Consider the following 21,892-nt stretch of genomic DNA (forward strand, 5'->3'; position numbering starts at 1 on the left):
AAAAAATTGTCAGCAATCCCAACACTTCATCTAAGATATAATAAAACCGCAAAGGGAGGGTTCTTTACTTGTGGAAGTTTCTTTACAGATTCTCTAAATCCTTCTGTCCAGTATGTTTTCCCATCACAGATACTGTAATATACAGCATAAAATACGAAGACCACAGTTTTAAAAGACACCCTTTTTTATTTCCACATTATTACAATTCATTGAAAGTAGGAGTGAGTTTTAATTAATTTCACAACTTTTACTTGTGGACGAGTCATTATGGAAGCAGAATAATGACAATAGTTTTTGAAACAAAGCATGCTGAATTCCACAAATCGGAAAAAAGATGCATTGTAATTAACAGTGCTTGAATTTTAATGCCTTGTATTTCTAGGGCTTGCATTTTTAGGTCCTGAAATTTAACAGTTGTTTATTTAAGCAGTGAATATTTCAATTCAAAATATTTAACACTCATTTTCATAATTAAAAATTCAATAATTCATATTCACCTTCCAGAATTCACTTCCAAAATATCGGTTTAAAAATACGATGTATAATATTCGATAGGCAAATGTCAAAATAGCCCTAGAAATACAATGGCATTAAAATTCAAGCACTGTTAGTTGCTTGAATTGCTTTTTTCGATTTGTGGAATTCAGCATGCTTTGTTTCAAAAACTATTGTCATTATTCTGCTTCCATACATTATAGCCTTATAAGTTCTACCTTTTCCAAAAGGTTTTTCTTCAATGTTTCCTTTCTATAATCAAGCCTTAACCTGTTTTCTGTTGTTTTAATTAGGTTAAACTGGATGTCAAGTAACTATGACAATATTACTTTCCATCCTGTTAAGTCTTCTAGTAATAACCCTTAAAGTGACTATAACTATTAATGGATCCTTAATGGAGTATTAATCATAATGATTTACAATTATAAATGTTCTAAAATGAAAAGTGTCAACTCGTGATTTAGCATATTTATAGCATATTTAAACATTTCTGTACCTTTTTATATAAACATTTGCTTAAATTACAATACACAAAAAATATTGATTTTAAGTTACTAAGTTCAAATAGGTAGCTACTGTAATAATGACCCCATGTCATATTTATCAAGATCACAAAGTTCTCTTTTATAACTTCTTGAACACTGTATACAAAGCCAAATATTTAATATGTAAATATTTTTAAAAGCACGGCGTTAAATGCCACGACATACATGGCGCTAATGCCCGCGCCCCTCGTGTAATGTGCTAATTAGAAGGGCGTGTCTTATAGATAGGAGTAGCCAATGCGACTGTTGCTAGAGGGAGGAGTGGACATGTCTTCCTCTCCTCCCGGTTCCTTCAGATGGTGTTCTCAGACTGGGCTATACGGCGAGTTGAGACCAATAACCAGCCCGTTTCATCACCAGCGGATGGTAGGAGGGCAGCTGTGAGTTCATGTAATGTGTACCGGTCAATGCGCTTTATCCGCCCGCTAGAAGCGCGACTATGGCCTATTATTTGTGTGACATTAGATAAAGGGAGTGCACCTTGCGTCCGAGAGCATGGAGGTGACGTGTGCTGCTTTACAACATCTGCAGTTTTATGCGTAGAAACACTGCTCACGAATAAAGATGGATTTACCTCGTCGTTTTCTGGACCCGGTTCTCAACCCGACATTGTTCAGTGAATCAGCGGGACCGGTCGGTATGAATGAAGCTTGTGCCGCTGGGAGCGGGTCCGGCGCCATGGCAACCAGCGCGTTGAGAAACGATTTGGGCTCCAACATTCATGTGTTAAAAACCCTAAATCTCCGCTTCCGCTGCTTCCTTTCCAAAGTCCACGAGTTAGAGCGCAGAAATAAGTTATTGGAGATCCAGCTGCAGCACGCCCAAGAGCAATCCCGGTACCGACTGCTGTTTACCCGGGAGCAAGCGGTCCAGACGAACCTCGAGCCTTATTCAAACGCACCGTGTCAGTCGAGACTCCCCGGTAGAATCTGGAGTTTCTCGCACACCGCCAGATACGGAGGACGATTTGAGACCCATCAAGGGCCTGGAGTGTCCTGGACTCATCCCGAAAGTGTCGGGGTTCAGATTGACACTATCACACCTGAACTCAGGGCCTTGTACAATGTTTTGGCCAAAGTCAAGCGCGAGAGGGACGAGTACAGGAGAAAGTAAGTCCAGCTCGAGTTTATATTTCAAATGTTTGTCTGGAAAAAAGTGGGGAGGTTAATGTCAATTTTCTTGTAAATCAAGAAACATTATGGTTAATGCAATTATTGTTAAGCCCTTCTCATTCTAAAAACAAAAACTTTGCCCCCTGTGTGTTCATAGTAAACAAGAGTGTGTGATTCCTTTCTATATTGTGCGACTGTCCCTGGGGCTTGGTTTTTTCAGTGTCTTAACAGTAAGTCTCTATCAGTAGCCTAACCACTGTATGTTCTCCAGTATCCTATCACAAAGTGTCCAGTTTGGATATGAAACCTGAGAAAGCAGGGGTGACATTTTATCTGACAGAAACCATTAGCTTTTTCTCTCCTCCAAATGGGGATCTGTGCAAACCCATCCCATTCAATAGCTGTTTGTGGGATCTGCCCTAGAACTTCAGTAGAATCTCTTTACAGTTTCTCTTTTTCTCTTTGGGGACTAATAATTGTTGTTATTGGTCCACGCAATACACTTCCACCCATTATGTGCGGGTTTGGTTCATACATAAGGAATTTCCCCTGATTATATTCTCTTTTCTCTGTGTCATTCAGTTCGTTGTCTGATTCAGACATTTATTTTTGTCATCTGTAATAGGAATGGACCAATGCAAGTTGATTTTGAAGATAAATACATTTCCTGTTCTTGTTGTTAAAAGATGCTTGATTTATGTGTCTGTTGCTGGGAAAGTGATGAACAAAACATTTGTGCCAAATTCCTTGTTTCTGACCCACACCAGACGGTGTGGGGGCTCATTTGTTGCTCAATACAAATGAGTTACTGCAACTTTAAGGCATTTCCGGTCATCTAGAAACCCCATAACTACAGTAACCCTGAGATGCTTTTGTGTTTCTCAGACTGTTCCTCTTGTCTGTGCTGCTATCTTAGTTTGTGTCAGTGGCTCTGTTGTAACAATAATTTAATAGTCTGGCTATAGAAGGCCCATAGAGGGTTTTCTCATCTGCCAGAACAGAGAAGAAGTGGACGAGTGAGCCAGACAATGATTCATTTCCAGATCTTAAGTGAGCTAAAAACCCCACTTCATAAAGCGTGCCTGCTTCCTTTGATTATTCAGTGCTTACAATAGCCGTGCTGTTAGGAATGTGCTATTTTTGAGATAAATGATTGAGTAAATAGTCATATGTTTGCTTTTCCTTAAGTGGCAAGCTCAAAATTAACTTTTTTTTTTTGCATTGCTATCTTAGTTCTGCTGTCGTCTCATGTTTGTTTTGGCCCTCAGATAGAGTGTCACAGTAGCAGCCGGTCAGTTAGGATGGATGTTGGTGGTCTGTTATATCAAATGTGATCCAAGACAGGTGGAACGTGTGGCATCAGGCTCATATGCAGAGACTGTCTCCTAGGAAATTATTTAAACAAATATAAAACCGGCTTATAAATTAGGCATAGGTTTGGCAACAGGCTGAATGTTTTGAGTAGCTTGTGTTCTTTAAAGTACAAAGCAACTTGGAGCCAAATTAAAAGGAACTGCAATCTGTTAATGTATTTGCATTTGCCGATTTTAATCGTATCTGGAGTTTCTGAGGTCTTTAGGAGAGGGATTTGTTCCTGATTGTGCACAGCATGCTAAAAACCATTATTGTTGAAAGGGTAAAAAAGACATTCAACCGCACAAGCACAACAGCACAAACCTACAAATCATCCCGATAGTGACTGACTGAATATTTTAGGGAGCTTAACATATCTAGAGAATGGAGTCATCTGCCTCACCCCTCGGAGTGTCGTGTGAATTCTTCACCCATCCTCCCGTTCTATTGGAATTCTTTGTCTGATTAATCCTTTGTGGGAATTCCATGGCTTTGATAGAAATTCAGGTTTATTAAATTGTTCTGGACTTCCATGGAAGATGAAAGTCTTACTCTTTTATTGTATTGGAAATAATGAACACTAGAAGTCTCTTTTGGTTTTGCATAATATTTGAATTCTTCATTGGCATTTCTAAAGGCATGTGTTTGGAGTGATTCTGCCAAAGATTAGATTAAGAAACAGAGTTTGAAATCATTTTTATTTATCCACATACCATATGAATGTTGTTCTGGGGGACAATTTGTCATTTCTAAGCTCTAAACACATGCCAGATTTCAGTGAAATACACTCAAGCTATAAACCTTTCCTAGCACAAATGCCATGCATTCTGCAGATGATGGCTTTGAGGAACACACACTTTCAAAAGGTGTTTTATAACCGCAGCAGACACTCTCCACTGACCCGTGTGAGTCGGGCTGTAAAGCCGTGGCTGTAGACGTTTGTCCAGTTCTGGTCAGGGATGTTGGCAGTAGCTGCATGTGAGATGATGTTTTGTGTGGGGGATCAATGGTGTGGGAACAGGAGGTAGGCTTGCAGCAAAGTGAGGTCATCTCTCCAGGGAATGATTCAGTAGTGCTGCCTTACAGGACAGGAAATCAGTTCTGCCTCCCACTCACGCTGGGAGTCCAAAATCATGGCAACTAGTACATTCTGAAAATTTTTACACTTCCAAGAAACAGCTATCAACTAGTGAGATGAAAGAAAATACGACTTTTGTTTGTTTATTTTTTTTTATTTATTTTTTATTTTTTTGCTTGAGCGGACTTGAATTTCAACCGTCTTATTTATTTATTACTTATATATTTAAATGTTATTTTGACTATTTTAGATATTATTTTTGAACATCATTATTGTTTTTATTATATAATTTTATGTTATATGATAATTGCAACTGAGTTTGAAAAAAGGTCTGGTCAGGCCTAATTGGACTGACTGACTTTAGGAGTGAGATTAAGGGGATTTATGTAGGATTTTTACTTACAATAAACTCACAAGTGTTCCTTTAATAGACTGCAGTCAAATATTGTTTTAGTTTCCACATATGTACAGAATAGACATTGTTGTCATGTTGTGATCACTCAGGACTGAGTAGCATATTCTTTCACACTATGATGACATCCATAGATGAAAGCTGATGATCCATCCAGTCTTGCTAACAAATTATTCAGGCTTGCTAGTTTCCCTGAAAGAGGTTATTCTGCCTTTTTCTCCTGAGCTAGCAAGTTATTCATGATGATGCACATGAGTGACTTTCAAAAGATTTTATTTCCGCCAGATAGATAGATTCAACTAGTGCAAAGCTGCTATTCAGTTATGAGGTAAATAGATGCATTTCTGAAAGTAGTCGCAGCCAGCCAAGACATTATGCATTCAAACACTGAACCTTAAAAGCCCCAGTGACGCAAATGCTGTAATAAAAGCCTGGCTGTCCCATCTTGTTAGTTTGGATATTTTCTGTTCCCCTGTGAACAGAGGTACACGTTAACATACTTTTAAAAAGAGTATTTATTACAGAAATGGTACACTTCAAAGGAATGTACTTAAGTGTGAACTGAATATAATGGTTTTGAACAGATAATTGCATGTTAATTGTATTTAAATGAAAATATATTATAGGTTTAATATAATTTAATGCAATTAGCTGAACTTTATAGTACTTAAGAAACCTCTTTATATGTCATTTCATAATTAATTCTATTGTCTTTGAAATAATATGGTCAAATTGTACTGCCAAATATTCTGATAAGCATTAATGGTAAACTAAAATATAATTTAACGCTTGTATAATTTTTAAATTCTGGGCCGGATGTTTATGTTACAAGTCAAACTAACATAAATTGGACAAATTCCAACAAAAATATATATTTTTTAAAAATCCTTGATGAACCATGCAACATAATACAGGGGTTAATGTTATTTCTATCAAAACGTGTTTGTTGTGTATTTAAATATATTTGTAATTTAGTACATATAAAATATTTTACATTTAAATGTAATATTTAATAACACTGTTAAAATTATAATAACCAAGTACTATATGTCTAAATAGACCCTCTTTGGCACAGAAGGGAGGGGTTTAGATATGTGTGTTCATGTTGAGAGTATCGATCTGAAACGCAGCTCGTTCTTCTTCTGGTGTCCGGGTGCAGAAACAGATGTGCACTCCTGAAGACCCTTGGGACTGTCTGGAGATGGATCAATATGTAGGTCAATTTTGCACATATTGCCTGGATTGGAAACACTCTTTAACACTTTTTTTGGAAATATGTTTATAACTGAATAAAACCTTTTGAGTTTTCAGCTAAACTAGCTTTAACAATTTCCCGGCAATACGGGTATTTTTTTGGCTTTAAAAAATATTAACAGTATGTGGACATTACAAAACTCACAAATATGATGTTAGAGTGTTTTAGGTGGTTGCTATGCCGTTGCATAGGTCATAGATGGTTGCCCACCTCCAAGTAAGCACCACCAATTAAATGTGATGTACCCCTTTTATCTTTTCATCTTCGTCTTCTAAATTCAAAGGTCTAAAACCGACTTGGCATGAGGCATTCATTTTAGTTAAAAATGAAAGCAAAAGCTTATTTTCAAATTTACTTTGTAACTCTGTACTGAATAATTTTATCCCATTGCAAGGTTTTTTTTTTTTTTAACTCAGAGGTGCCAGATTATATTCAAGTATTTTAAATTTCTTTTAGCATCAAATTGTATAATACTATTATTGTAATTTCACTATTGCCATCCCCCAAACTCACTTTAAATTTGAGTCATTTTATGGATTTATTGGCTGGCAGCGATTCTGATGCGGTCTATTGCTTTAAAATGGCTGATAAACCACTTTGATCAATCACTTGAACACTTATACTGAATCTTATCATAAGAAATCAAAGCAGAATTTAGAGATCATTGTTTTAAGCATATATGACTGTGCAGGAACAGAATGTGATATATTCCTTGACAACAGTGGTTAAGGAACAGACATATCATTTACATGCCTAACATACCACTGAACTCATGATTACAGGAAACCTCAGTCTGCACCAAGCCACTTTATACAATTTTTTTTTTTCTTGAAATAGCTGAGAGCTTATTGGATTACAAAATCACACCCTGAGAAAACTATGCTGGAGTTTCAAGATATCTTAGTAGTCATATCAGCTACCAACAAAAAACTTTTTTAGCACAAGCTATTTCAAAACGTGTTTGCTAATTCTCATTTTCAGTCATTTTCATAATTAGGCTTGTAATTTTTTGAAATCATGAAAATCGTAAAATGGATCATGGAATGGTTGGTGTGGCTCATTAGTCCCACTTTGAGATTAGTTCAGATTTTAAGAAGGTCATTTACATACCAGCTCATGACTACATTATGGCCTGTATAGCTTCTCTGGCTTTTTACACAATCTCTGTCTGCAAAATATGTTAAGGGGGCAATAGTAGGTCATGTCTTCCTCTGTCTTCTAGGTTATTTCCCTCCCCCATCTCCTGAGAAATGGCATGCATTTTTGAGCATATATTGTTTAGCCCTTATATATATATATATAGGTTTGTGGTTGGTGAGGGATTTTTAAATGATTTTGAAAAGTCAAAAACTAGATGCGATAGTCTATTTTTTCACTGAGGCATTTCAGATGTGGTGGGCAAATGAGACCATGAGTGTGTCTCTACATAATGCTTTTAAGGCCTTCACAGGTGCTATGATAATCCCCTCACAATCACCTCACGTTATTCTCTGCCCTATTCACATGTACACTTTTGAAGCGTTTTAAGATAACAATGGTACTCACAGAACTTCTGACCTAAAAACAGATTTTCTTCTTTCTTTACCTATAATAGCTCTTTGAAACATTGGCAGAAGTCATTTGAACTCTCCCATAAACTCAACAATGTGTATTAATATCGACTGGCCTGATCTCACACAATGGAAGAAGTCACAGCAGTGTGTACAGTGATGGCTTATGGTGAAGAACAAAGCAAGCAGCTCTTCATTTTGTGGTGTCATCTTTCTTTTCCTAAATAGCGGTTCATTAAATAAGTTCTAATCCTGTGCTTATTTTTGACCAGGTGGATTTTGACGTTCAAAAGCGTTCAGTATGTAGTATTTGTTTCTGTATGTAGGAGTATGTTTCCTCATGCCATTGTCCATACTGCCTTGTTTTGGAGAGAGTTTCCGTTTGGATTGTGTTCAGTGTCTTTTGAATGAAATGAAAGCTCTCGTGTGCAGTCTGTGCTGCAGCAGAGGAAATGAGAGGAGTCTGATTCTCATGACCTTGGGCTGTTGTCTAGTCAGCTCCACTAGATCCCACTGACATTCAGAGAGATCCACACTGTCCCTGCACTGTCTGATCGCCCGGATCCATGATATGTCTCCACACGTGTGTATCTATCCTGTATCTGGAGCTTCAGCTCTTATTGACCTGTGGCTACTCCATAACCAATAGAACTGTCTTTCTTAAAAGGATAGTTCACCCAGAACTGGAAATTTTGTCATTATTTACTCACCGTCAGTGCAGCCTGGAAAACTTTTTTTTTTCCCGGAAGCTTATTAAATAAATACATAAGGGTATATTAGCCTATATACAATGGTGACCAAAAGCTTGGAATAATTAAGATTGTTGAAAGTTTTTGAAAGAAGTCTCTTATGCTCACCAATGCTGCATTTATTTGATTAAAAACAGTAATATGGTGAAATATTATTACACTTTCTCTTATTCCCTGAGAACTTCTTTTCTTGTTTTCACTGAAGATCCACAGCCTCCACATGCTTTTCATGCCTGGCCAACAGGTCAGCTTAACATAACAAGTGCAACTCTTTGTACTGAACAGATGATCCCTTCTGGATCTTGTCGTGTTGAGTCAGCACTTGCCCCCTCTTGGCTGGTGTCTTGATGTCTGGACCCAGTCAGACTGTCAGACAATGTAAGTGCAAAACAAATGGAGTCTCTAATCCCTTGAGCATGCAAAAAATGAAAGGATATAAGGAGCTTATAAAACAAGAGAACCTGTCATCCTATAATCCAGCTCATGAGGAATCTCACTGCGTAACTATCCTACAGAATCAGACACGGGGAATCCCGAAGCATGTTAACATTTTGCATAGACAAGTGGTTATTTAACCCTCTGATGGATGAAGATATCTTATATCTTATTAATACCTTATCTAATGTTTATTTTTACTTTTTAGAAAGGTTTTTAATTTTTTTTTTAAATCAGACGGTTGATCTCACCTGTGGTGTTCCTCAAGGCTGTATTTTGGCTCCCATATTGTTTTCGTTGTACATGCTTCCACTAGATTTTTAACTGGGGTCCGTAAACGAGAACATAGTACTCTGATTTTAGTGTCTTGCTTTTCAGCAACTGGGTATCTATAGTGTGTTAGAGTAATAAACAAATACTCCTACATTTAGAATAATGATGATTTTTAATGTTTTTGAAAGAAGTCTCTTGTGCTCACCAAGGCTAAATTTTAGGGTTTTTTTTTATTTTAAATTTTTAGATTTTAGGTTGCCAGTGTGTCATAGAGTTGAATTTAAATTTGTGTTGTTTGTTTTTAAGTCCTTAAATGGTCTGGTACCTTCTTATTTGTAAGATCTTTTAAATGTGAGCCATAAGTCAGCCAGATGCTTGCAATCCTCAGACATTATTACTCTGTCATATCAAGACTGTGAGGTGACCATGTGTTTGCAGTGGCTGGTCCTAGGCTATGGAAGTCTTCCCTTATCTGTGAGATCTGCATCTTCCGTATATGGTTTTAAATCTTAAGTTTCAGTCTCATCTTTTTACCCTTGCATGTAATTAATTATAATTCTTGGTTTTATTCTAACTTAAATTTTATTGTTATTGTTTCTTTTTCTTCTGTACAGCACAGTGGTCAACTTTTGTTGTATTTATTTGTGCTTTATAAATAAATTAAATTATATCAGACATTTGCTTATTTCATTCAGGAGATATTAATAGTCTGAGTAGAACAGAAAATGAAAAAACATACTCAAAAAATGTTTGATCTTTACAGAGACATTGTCATATGGAGAGAATCATGAAACTGACACACAACCTGCTTCATTTCGATAGAGACAAAATATTGATAAACTGCTGTTCCGTATGTGAGTCAGATGTTTCCGTGACTGCTCTGATCAATTCATTTCAGTGAAGGCTTCATCAGAGTGATTATGAAAGAGATATTGCTGGAGATAAGACTGTCTGATAAAAATTCAGCTTTGCAACCACAGGATTAAATGTTTTTAAAAATATTAAACTGAAAACAGTTATTTTTACATTGTAATAATATTTCACTATATTACAAATTTTTGCTCACTTTTTGATAAAAAAGATTTAGCCTTGGTGAGCATAAGAGACTTCTTTCAAAAACATAAAAAATCATGATTATTCTAAATGTAGGAGTATTTGTTTATTGCTTCACCTTTATACCCTAACACACTATAGATTCCCAGTTGCTGAAAAGCAAGAGCAAAAATAAAATGGCACAGTAATTTACCTTAAACATTTCTCCTGCAAAAGTAAAGCTTTTATTCGCATGTTCTGCAATGCACTACAGACTCCATAGTGATTTTATGGGAGCTTGTTAGTATCCTCAGGGAGCTTTAAATGTCTCAGGAAGATTCTCAGTGGTCAGTGGTATTGAATGGATACTGAAGTTTTTCTCTAGCCTCCTTTGAAAACTGTAGATGTAACTGAACATGCTGTGCCTTTGATACTTGTTTTGAAACCCTTTATGTACATATTTTTGTGCATTATATTAATACACATTTTAAATGACTGGTGAATTGAATTTCTTTTAATAACTTTCATCGTCCTTTGAGCGAACCATTTGAATCCTAATTGAATTGACTCCAGATCATGACTTTATGACACTATGACACACTGTGCACATTCATTCCAAGTACAATCAATGCCCATGTGGGCTGTTTTTGTATTCCAGATGGGAGGAGGAGGTGTCTAAATGTCAGCAGATGGAGTCTTTGGTGGAGACATTACAGGAGGTGAGATTTCAGACCTATTATATTGTGACTGTGTCGATGTTTGACATCCATACAGATGCACTGATGCATGGCTAGCTGCAAGTAATGCTAGTGTATAGAAGAAAATTCCCCCACCCACACTGTAAAAATATATTCTGAGACCAAGTAAATAATGCTGAAAAAACAACCAAAGATTTGCTTGATTACTGTAGTTTTATAGCATGGAAACTTGACATTAAGTCCAGTCATAACATTTCATTAAAATAATTAAGTATATGAATTCTGCTAAAAAAAAGACATGCAAACTAGTGCTTTCACCCCTTATTTTTTCAGTGCACAGCAAATCTTACTAAATGCTCTCTTTACAGACTGTTCAGTCATCTGAAGCTGTGCAGGGAGAACTGAATGAGAAGATGGAACGTCTTAAAACAGAGCTGGTGGTCTTCAAAAGCCTCATGCCTCATGATGTGAGTTTCCTATATCTGCTATCAACTTCTGCACACAACTGATGGCACTCAAAACATGCAAATATCCATTGACAACAGTACCTTATTTAAAACAGGGAAACAAAAGCATCATTTGACTGCAGCTGTGAAGGATAATAAAGATTACAAGATTGACTTTCAGGGAAATAAAGATGAACCCGTAGGTAAATTTCTCTGGAATCAGGCTGAATGGTTGCCCATAGGTCTGTGTGGGCAAATAAGCAGTGAAGCAGTCTGTCTTCTGGCCCGGGAACAGATGTATATTGTTCCCTCATGTTGAGTAGAGGTTGCTCAGTCCCAGTAATAAAGCACAGCTGACTGCTGCCTCCCTGGACATGTCAATGTGAATGTACACGGTTGCAAAGCAATTCAAAAGAAGCTGTACCATCAGTTGCAGCCAAATTAGCTTGGAGTATTTTTTCTGCTCTTTGAGGTTTTTTTTAGGCCTACTAACCCATAAAAAGGCTGTGTACTGTGTAGTGCTATTTATGCACAGTTTTCTAACATATAGTATAATCATATGATATAATATAATGTAATTTGTTATTGTTAATTGAAACTAAAATGGTTTTCGGTACAAAATAAAAAAGTTTAATAAAGACCTGGTGTGAAGCTGTTTGTTTGTAAAAAAAAAAAAAAAAAAAAAAAAATCCATATTTTAATCTTTATAAACCGTAATCTCTAGCTTCTGCTAACTGTCGTGTGCATGTAGGCATAGAGTAATCTCGGGTGAGAAGTGACAAATGTGTAAGCACAGAGGAGAAAACAAAACACTGGTCATGAATTAGGAGTACAAAACCGATATAGAGACAATCTTAATTGCTTTCTTATTATGTGAATGAAAAATGATCTTAATGTAAATTTGAATTTCTTTTTCAAGAACCAAAAACAAAGGTTGGGTTTTACTGTACTTGCACTTATGAATATGAAATGAAAATTTAATTTATAATGTAATACTCTTTCCTATTATTTGAGGGGATATTAGTAAAGCCAAATAAAACACGGTTTAAGCATTAAGAAAAGGCAGGGTCAGTATTATCAATTACAAATCTAGTCAAATCTTTACAAAATTATTTTACATAAGAGCATTGCTAAAATAAATGAAACAAAGGTTCAGTCAACATATTACAAAAAGAATAGTTCAAATCACTATAATTGTTAAAGCTGCAGTCCGTAACTTTTTTTAAAAAATTATCCAAAATCAATATTTGAGCAACATAACCAGCCAGTGTTCAAAACTATCACCTTACTTTAGCCCGATTCACAATGGTAATCTTATAATAATGTTTTCTAATTTGAGTGGTACAGGTAGGATTTCACTGGAAATTCGAGCATGGCACTGCAATATTACGTCACGTCTGTAAGTATAAAGAAGTTGTCCTGGCTAATAGGCTATCATACGCGAGGATCCTGTAGGTGCCGGATCGTTTAGCCTTTTCTCACAGCAGCTAGAATAATTAAATGTATCATTCTTATGGCGGGATTGTAATCCAGAAAGGATTATGTGTTTATGAAACGCATGTGAATGAAATTAAATTATATTCCAGGTTTAAATGTGCTTCTGATTACACACAGCCTGGGATTACACAAGATTTGTATTTTAAAGAGAACCAGTTCGAAGGGAGCATAGTTTGCTTTTTGGGTTAAAAGAATTTCTTAATATGAAATTCGAATGGTATGACAATTAGATTAGACTGTACAGAAATTGAAATCTACACGCTAATACACACTATACTCATAGTCACGCAATGCTGATGTTGTTAACATTAATCATTTGAGAATAAAGTATAACAATAATAATTACCACGGTGTGATGTGATATGATCTAACCGATCTTTAGATTAAATCACCATTGGTAGCGCGATTTATTGTAATGCTTTTTCCTCAGTGGGTCAGAACAAACGTGGCAGACTTGTTACTTACTTGTTCAGATGACGATATACGGTGAAAATTCTTATTTGGGTCATATATTCCAAGACGTAGGCTAGAATCTGTGATTACTAAGTATAGGATTCACACCGTTGCGATGACTGACTGCCACACATACTCCTCAAAACATTAGATTCATCCGCGCTGGAGCCGTGCCGGAGTGCAACCCACGCAATGAAGATAATTCCACAAGTAACTGCAATTCCAGGTTTTCAAACGGAGATGGCGACAAAGAGGCAGAACTTACGGACTGCAGCTTTAACTTGAACAAGAAAAATATTTACTGGGTAGTATCTGTGTAAAACGTGAGCGGACACCACCGCCTCGGGAGGATCGTGAGCGGGCACCGCCTTCTCGGGAGGAACGTGAGCGGGCACCGCCACCTCGGGGGCTTTAATGTGAAAGGGCACCGTCGCCTCAGGGGTTTTAACGTGAACGGCACTGCCGCCTTGGGGGCTTTAATGTGAACGGGCACCGCCGCCTAGTGAGGACCATGAGCGGGCACCGCCGCCTCGGGAGGACTGTGAACGGGCACCGCCGCCTCGGGAGGATCGTGAGCGGGCACTGCCACCTCGGGTGTTTTGTGAGCGGACACCGCCACATTGGAGAAATTGCGAGCGGACACCGCCGCCTAGGGAGGAACGTGAGCGGGCACCACTGCCTCGGGGTCTTTGTGAGCAGACATCACCGCCTCGGGAGAAACGTGAGTGGGCACTACCATGAGGCAGGTCTTTTCCGTAGCCGACTGGCGAGCCAATCCCACGAAGTCCCTGACGTAATCCTCGATGTTCCGCTCTCCCTGTTGTACGTTAAGGAACTTCCCTGCTGGACTCATCTATGGCTGGATTATTCTGTCACAGATTACTAAGAGAACACACCATGTAAACAGGGGTCTAGGTCCAAACGCAGGTCTTTATTAACTTAAAGGTAGACAAAGTAGAAACCACGACGGAAACCAACACAGATATAAGAATCTGAAAACAGGCTCGAAACAGGGATATGACACAAATACGACAATTTAGTGCTTGCATCAGTCCACATATAAACAACTAATAATCCAGTCCAGAGAGACGTGGGGAAGGAGTATAAATAGCCATCAGGATGGGCAACAGCTGTGTGTTTGAGTAGGTGGACGGGTGTGTGGAGTTAAGGTAAAGGAGTCCGGGAGAATGGGCGATGGGTGACCTCTGGTGGTGAGAGGGAGAAACACAGGGCCCAGACCCCTGACAGTATTATGCCTTCTAAAAACCAATAAAAATAAGTAAATCAATATTTATTTATATATAAATATTGTAATTTTTCCAAATTAGGGACCTATGTGGAGAAAAGTTATGTTTATACAGTAGGGACCAAGCCAGCAGCAATTGTTTTTGAAAGCAGGATAAGCAGAAATTTTAGACATTTTGTAATTGCAAATCAAAAGAAACCTAAAACCACCTAATTTGGAAAACTGAAATTCACACTGGACATTGCTAAAAAAAATTGCCCCATGTATCATCACTTTAAAACGAAAATAAATAGAAAAAAATATAGAAATATAGAAAAGAAATATAAAAAAAATAATAAAAATGACAAAAGCAATTAACAAAATTATTAAAACTTAAACTAAAATTTAAAATATCAAAATAAAAGATAATTTAAAATCTTAATAAATACTATAATATTATATAAACAATGCCAGAATAAAATAGATGTATATATTCTAATGTTTTTTCTTTATTCTATCATTGTTATGCATGCTATTTTTATGATTTTTTATTAATTTAGATTATTTTAATTGATATATAGAATATTTGCATTTTTACTTTTAAATATTGCATAAGTGTGCTTTGGTATGTTTTTGTAGAACAAGGGAGGTCAGTTTTCCTGTTCCAGTTTTCTGCGCATGACAAATCAAGTCGGAAATATGTTTTATTCACATTCTGATTCATTCTTGTATAGGAAGTGTCTGACTTGGACACTAAAATCCATGAGAAAGCCATGAAGGTTGATATGGACATCTGCAGACGCATCGACATCACAGCCAAGCTTTGTGACGTGGCACAACAGAGGAACTCAGAAGATATGAGCAAGATACTGCACGGCAGCCTATCCAGAGCTCCTCCTGAACAGAAAGGGGTACGGAAACTTACACTCCCAACAGAATCTAATAATACCGTCCATTCTACTGCAGCAGTGCTCCGGTAATGATGCATAGTTTCAGATACGGATTTAGCAATACAGCATGCAATAATGTGCTAATTTGGCGTACAGATTTGTTTTGCATTACATGAAGTTTATATAACAGCTTATCATGCAATTTGAATCTTTCAACAATCAGTGTGTGTGTGTGTGTTGTAGGGGATGGCGGTATGCAGGAGGAAGGAGTATAAGGGTGAATCAGAGGAGCAGAGTGTGGAGACTGATGGTGATTCTGGTCAAAAGGAGGAGGATGTGCCTGGTTCTCTCAACATCACTGATGAAATGAAGAGGATGCTTAACCAGCTGTGAGTCCTCATAGCCATTAGAGGACATCCTCTGATGCTTTTTGTGTGTGTGCATGTAAATCATTAGTTTTTTTTAGTGGTTGTAAAACAGCATTTTTAAATTATTCTTTAAAAAAGCTATTGTAAGAGAAATTCCTCTTCCAAGTTTAAGAATTAGTTAATTCCTAGTTTATTTGTTTGTGTCCTTTTGAATTATTTATCAATTATGTTGTAGTCACAACAATTATGTTGTAGTCATTGATAAGAATGCCTGCATAGTCAATTTATTTTTTACTCTTTTATTTCAAAAGAGCAAAGAAAATGTTATTTTCCATCAGGTGGCCCTTTTAACAATCCATAAATAAATAAAATGACAAATATTGTACACAAACACAAAACTAAATATCAGCATTTTTGTTGTTGTTTAACAAGTCTTGTGCATCACTGTAAGTGACTGTAAAAGAGGTTACAAAAGTAGTACCTATCCAATATAATATAATATAATATATACATGTTGTTAATTAAAACTGAAACCAATTTTAAAAAATGTTTTTCGGTAATTGAAATGAAGATGAAAAATAAAATCTAAATATAAGACTTAAAAAATGCAATTTAAATGCAAATTAGACTTGGTGGCTAAGTGAAGCGTTTAAGTCAAAGCACTAAATTTACTAAAACAACAGAAATAATAAAAATGACAAAACCACATAACTAAATTATTAAGATTTAAACTAAAATATAAAAATAAAAGCCAATTCAAAATATTAATAAGTACTATAATAAATCTGAGCATTTTGGTATTGAGGAAATATTGGCTTGGTTGTTGTATGATCACTTACTGCCATCTAGTGTTCATATGGTGAACATGCTCATTTTTTGTGCTGTATATATTTACCTGTTTAAGATCTTTTTATTATCTAATTGTTTATACTATTGACTCTTCTTACTTTCATAATCTCTTTAATAATAAAATCTGGTTATTGGCATGCTTTCCTTGTTCATCATTATATTTATTCTTCCCTTATGTCTTTTGTTTGGAATCTTTCAGATTGTGGATCTGTTGATTTTCTTTTTCTTTTCTTCTCTTTGTGTCTCCTTTTTTTCCTTTTCTTCTCTTTGTGTCTCCTTTTTTCCCTCTCTTTTCTCTTCCACATCTGTGTCTGCTGCCTGTCTTGTGCGCAGAGGTTGTTCAGCTAATTGGTTTGTTGGCAGGCGAGAAACGTTCGAGTTTGACGATGACTGTGACAGTCTGGCGTGGGAGGAGACGGGGGAGACGCTTCTGCTTTGGGAGGATTTCAATAACTACAGCAGTCTGAACCTCGCCACCGCCGCTGCTGGCACAGTCACCACAGCATCCTGCACATCTGACTCTCATGGAGATACACACGAGCAGGTACCTCACCAAGTCACCCCTCTCTATTAGCAACCAAGTTTGGATGAAAGTGCCAGAGGTTTAAAATGTAAAGAAAAACATATCGTCTACATACGGCAACAATGTTCTGAGGAATTATTTTAAACTAACTAAATACAGTGGGTAAAAGCGCTGCTAATGCTCACTCACAAGCACCACACAAAATACAGCTTGATATACGCATGTTGCTAAGCTATTAATCATAAAAAAATCATACACAAATATTGAATAAAATGCTACCATTAATTGGCTCAATTAGATTTTCTATTAATATTTTTTGGTACATTTGTTTTTAAATATTCAATTATAAATAAATTAAAATATATACATAAATGTAATATAATTTTCATTATATTTAATTAGATGTGCATTTGTATGTACTATTTGTAAGTATTTAAAATGCTTGAATAATGAATAATAATTCACAATATTACAGTTTTGACTGTATTTTTAATCAAATAAATGCAGCCTTGATGAGCATAAGAGACTTTCATTTAAAAACATTACAAATTTGAATGACTCCTAGCTTTTGAACAGTTGTGTATCTTATTATTGACTCTTACTGGCTAAAATTGAGAATGCGTATTTACTACTTTAAAATATTTAGTGCTGTCAAACAATCACTTCCAAAATAAAAGTTTTTGTTTACATGATATATGTATGTGTACTGTGTTTATTTATTATGTATATACTGTATAAATACACACACATACTGTATATATTTTGAAAATATTTACATGTATATTTACGGTATATATTTATATTATTATATTTTAAATAATATATATGTATAATATATAGAAATAACATATTTTTCTTAAATGTATACATGCATGTGTTTGTATATATATATATATATATATATATATATATATATATATATATATATATATATATATATATATATATATATATATATATATATATATATATATATATATATATATATATATATATATATATATATATATATATATATATATATATATATATATATATATATATATATACACACACATAATAAATGTACACACTCATATATTATGTAAACAAAAACTTTTATTTTGGATGCGATTTAATCCTTTGACAGCACTAAGAATATTACATAGTAATGCATTCTGCATTTATATATTGTCCTGCCAGGATCGAAGTCTAGGAAACCTCATAAATGAAACGGAGTCCCTCTTTAAGACCAGAGAGCAGGAGTATCAGGACACCATCGGTCAGATTGAGGTGAGAGAAAACGTTTGTGAATAACGTATTTCAGCCAATATTAGTTCAAGTTGTGATTAAACGCCATCTTCCTCCTGCAGCTGGAATTGGCCACAGCCAAGAATGACATGAACAGACACCTGCATGAGTACATGGAGATGTGCAGTATGAAGAGAGGGCTGGATGTACAGATGGAGACCTGCCGGAGGCTCATCCACAGCACAGCCACAACCGGCAGGTTGGTTTAAACTGTCTATGTCATCTGCACTAATAAAGCACAACAATATGTCTCTACACAGGAAGTTTTCATAATTTATGTTCATTTTTCCTTGCAGACAATCGCCCTCCCTCAGCTCTGTGGCCAGCAGTGATTCAGGAAACACCGACGACATCCAGGACGAGCTGGAGCCTGATGGAGCGAGAGATGGAGAGAAAGAAGGGGCGGTAGAGATGAATGGAGAAGTTAGTTGATGATCAGCCCTTCAGCGTTCTGGTTTCTGAGCTTCTTTGTGAACCAGTCACTCTTTTAAGTGTCTGGTCACTTTTTCTTACACAGTACAGATGAGTGTGGAATTTCAGATTCCCAAAGAGCAAGTATTGGTGCTTTATATGCTGTGTTAGAGCAGGACTAGCCGAAATAAAGCAGTTCCCTCTTCATCAGCACTGCCAAAGCATGGCTCCATAGTCTTTCTCACTAGCTTTAACTGAGGTCACACTCTTTATAGTGGGATAAATACCATATATAATAATGCATACTAAAATATATAAATAATATGATATTATATTTTATTATAATAATATACTGTTAATGTAATATAAATATTATGGTATATGTATTAAATACACAATTTCTGCTATCTATATTGCTAATTTGTTTACATAAATCTGAAAGGCAAGTTACACGACCACAACCAGTTTAAATAACAGATTACAACACATTATAAAGGAAAGTATCACTCTACATCGAGCTCTGGAATAAGTTCAGACTTTTAACGTCACAATAGTCAATAGATCAGCCATGCAGTATGCTTCACAAAAATATCTGCTCCGAGTCAGTTCAGATGTTTTCACCACATGCAATTGTTGCTGAACTAAACCACTGTGCACTAAGATCTATGCAATAATCTGGACTGGTGTTGTATTTTGTGATTCTCTTTGCTGGAGACAGATTCAGTATGTGTGAGGTGATTTTCCTTTAATTTTTTCCTTGTTTCTTTGTATTGGTTCTTTCGGTGTTGGAGAGTAGCAGTAAAACCCAAACTTGTGTGCCTACAAATATGCTGTATACAGTGTCTTAGTTGCCTTATATTTTTCTCTGAATATTTTGAGGACATGCTTTTGCTCTGTTTTGGATGATCTCAAGATTTGGAAGCCATACATATATCTGTCCTCAGGTGTTGGGAGGTTTAGTCAAGCTGCAAAATAGCTACTGAAAATTGTGCTATTAATTTTAGTTCAGTACGTGTGTCATTCTCAGGAAAATATGCTATTTGTGCTAAAAATTCTGACTTCTTTTTGTTTCTAAAAAGATAATAAATAGGTTTTCAAGTAAGTTACAATACCAATTATCAAAGTACATATACTAACCCTAAAGCGCTACGTTATTTCAGCCACGTCACAATAAAAAAAAAAAAAATCTTAGAGAACTGAGTAGATTCTGTAGATTTAGTATCACTCAGTTTCATTGTGCCTTGAAATAGATTTATAAAATAAAAAAGAACTAATAATATTAATGATACCATTTTGTCAGAAAGAAAAAATGTCACATGGGAGTGCAAATTCTGCATTTCTCAGAAAATGCATGAGACTTTTTAAAATACTAGTGAAAAGCATGATATGTAAATTTCAATAAAATACAAATTTAGTCTAAACAAAAAGAACATATTTTTTATTGTAATAGTGATACATGAGGCCAGAATTTCCAGGCATTTCATTGTTGTTTTACTTGAAATGTTTTACTTAAAAAAAAAATTAAAAAAAATAAATAAAAAGTATATTTTGCTTTACAAACAGTCAAATTGATTGATTAATGTGACAGAAGAGGCACACTATGCCATCACTTCCTAAGAATGACCCACACTGTCCCCGGCACCAAAATATGTTTTATTATTCAAGAGGTGGCCAGAAAATAGAAATGATTATACATTTATTCATTTTATTCTACATGTGTAATTCGGTTTTGACACACAATGGATGCTCATGTTATCATATAACTTGTTTTGTTAAATATATTTTTGTTACCTTTGTTTTCCAATTGATTAACATGTATTGATTGATTGATGAAACAGTATCTGGGTTATTGAGGTTTGCTTTTATTGTCTTTTTTAATTAATGGAAATGAATCATTCCATATTTTACTATGCTCTATATGGGTATTCAGATGTTATATGTTGACACAGTTTATGATTTAATATTTCTTGCCTTAAATGTGGGTCATTCTAATAAAATGTATTAGTTTGTGCTGTATACTAAAGAAATCAGATGACTGATCTTGTGCTGAAATCAGCATGTCTGATCATGTCTGGAAATGAAAGTTTGTTTTTGGAAATCTGGAGGACTATGCAAGCCTTATTTGCTTTTTTTGATTTTATGCTGGTTTTAAATAAATAAAAAAAATGTTGCCTTATCATTGCTACATTTGTTTTCATAGATTTCACATGGAAAGTTTTGGTTTTGCGTGATTTTCAGCAATTCTCACTTACTTTGCATGAATTTGCCTGTTGCTTTGGTACTGAGGTGGTGTTCAACATAACTCTAGAGGACAAATGAAAACTTTGGTTATATTTAATAGGTCAAAGTTCTGGGAAAATGCTGTTGAGACAGGCAAATCCATTCCCAGTGGTTCAGCTGGTGGTACAGAAGTCACGTTTCTTGAGGAATACAGCTTTGTTTTGCAGATGATAAGCGAGTCTTTATTAACCAGTGAATCATTCACTCATCCGATTCGTTCAAAAACACATTGCTGGTTGCAATGTGCTGGCTGTTGATGAAATAAAACATCTAACATTATGAATTAAAACTGGCCCAAAACATTTCTCTTTTTAGCGTTATACATCTTTAAATCTTTTGCTCAACTGATTCTTGCTAAATAAATTAATTCAGAAACTAAATAGTCACTACTGTGCTGCTCGGATCAGTTCATTCTGTAGCTGGTTCGGTTCATTAAGGGAGCAAAAATATAAAAAGTGAATTGCACGATTGTGTCTAAAATGTAAGTTAATCAGCATTAATGCCTTGTTTACTGAACTGTTAAAAGAACAGTCTTGGTTTATCTGAGTGTATGGATGTGTAACAGCACTATTGCTGTTGTTGCTGATATTGCTTAACTTTCTAATGAAGACACATACAAATGAGTTACAATATACAGACTCCAGTATTGCATTTCTTTGTGTTTTTACTCACA

The 21,892-nt window shown here is 35.6% G+C and overlaps 1 protein-coding gene across 1 annotated transcript; it reads left to right on the forward strand.

The window, feature by feature from the left end:
- The first annotated feature begins 1,426 nt into the window (after positions 1-1,426).
- On the forward strand, positions 1,427-21,108 carry LOC306859611 (intermediate filament family orphan 2-like). The gene is made up of 9 exons (XM_079400726.1): positions 1,427-2,149; positions 10,948-11,008; positions 11,356-11,454; positions 15,343-15,519; positions 15,742-15,887; positions 17,079-17,259; positions 18,421-18,510; positions 18,591-18,727; positions 18,825-21,108. Exons 1-9 carry the CDS (start codon positions 1,605-1,607, stop codon positions 18,958-18,960), a joined length of 1,572 nt encoding a protein of 523 aa, XP_079256852.1. The 5' UTR covers positions 1,427-1,604; the 3' UTR covers positions 18,961-21,108.
- Positions 21,109-21,892: the final 784 nt, after the last annotated feature.

This window comes from Barbus barbus (assembly GCF_936440315.1).
Source record: "Barbus barbus genome assembly, chromosome: 40".
Taxonomy (NCBI): domain Eukaryota; kingdom Metazoa; phylum Chordata; class Actinopteri; order Cypriniformes; family Cyprinidae; genus Barbus; species Barbus barbus.

Excerpts from the sequence above, each read along its gene's own strand:
- LOC306859611 (XM_079400726.1), top strand. The coding sequence starts at position 1,605 with ATGGATTTACCTCGTCGTTTTCTGGACCCGGTTCTCAACCCGACATTG. Across the intron at positions 15,520-15,741 it reads CTCCTCCTGAACAGAAAGGG|GGGATGGCGGTATGCAGGAG; the intron begins GTACGGAAACTT and ends TGTGTGTTGTAG. Across the intron at positions 18,511-18,590 it reads ACACCATCGGTCAGATTGAG|CTGGAATTGGCCACAGCCAA; the intron begins GTGAGAGAAAAC and ends TTCCTCCTGCAG.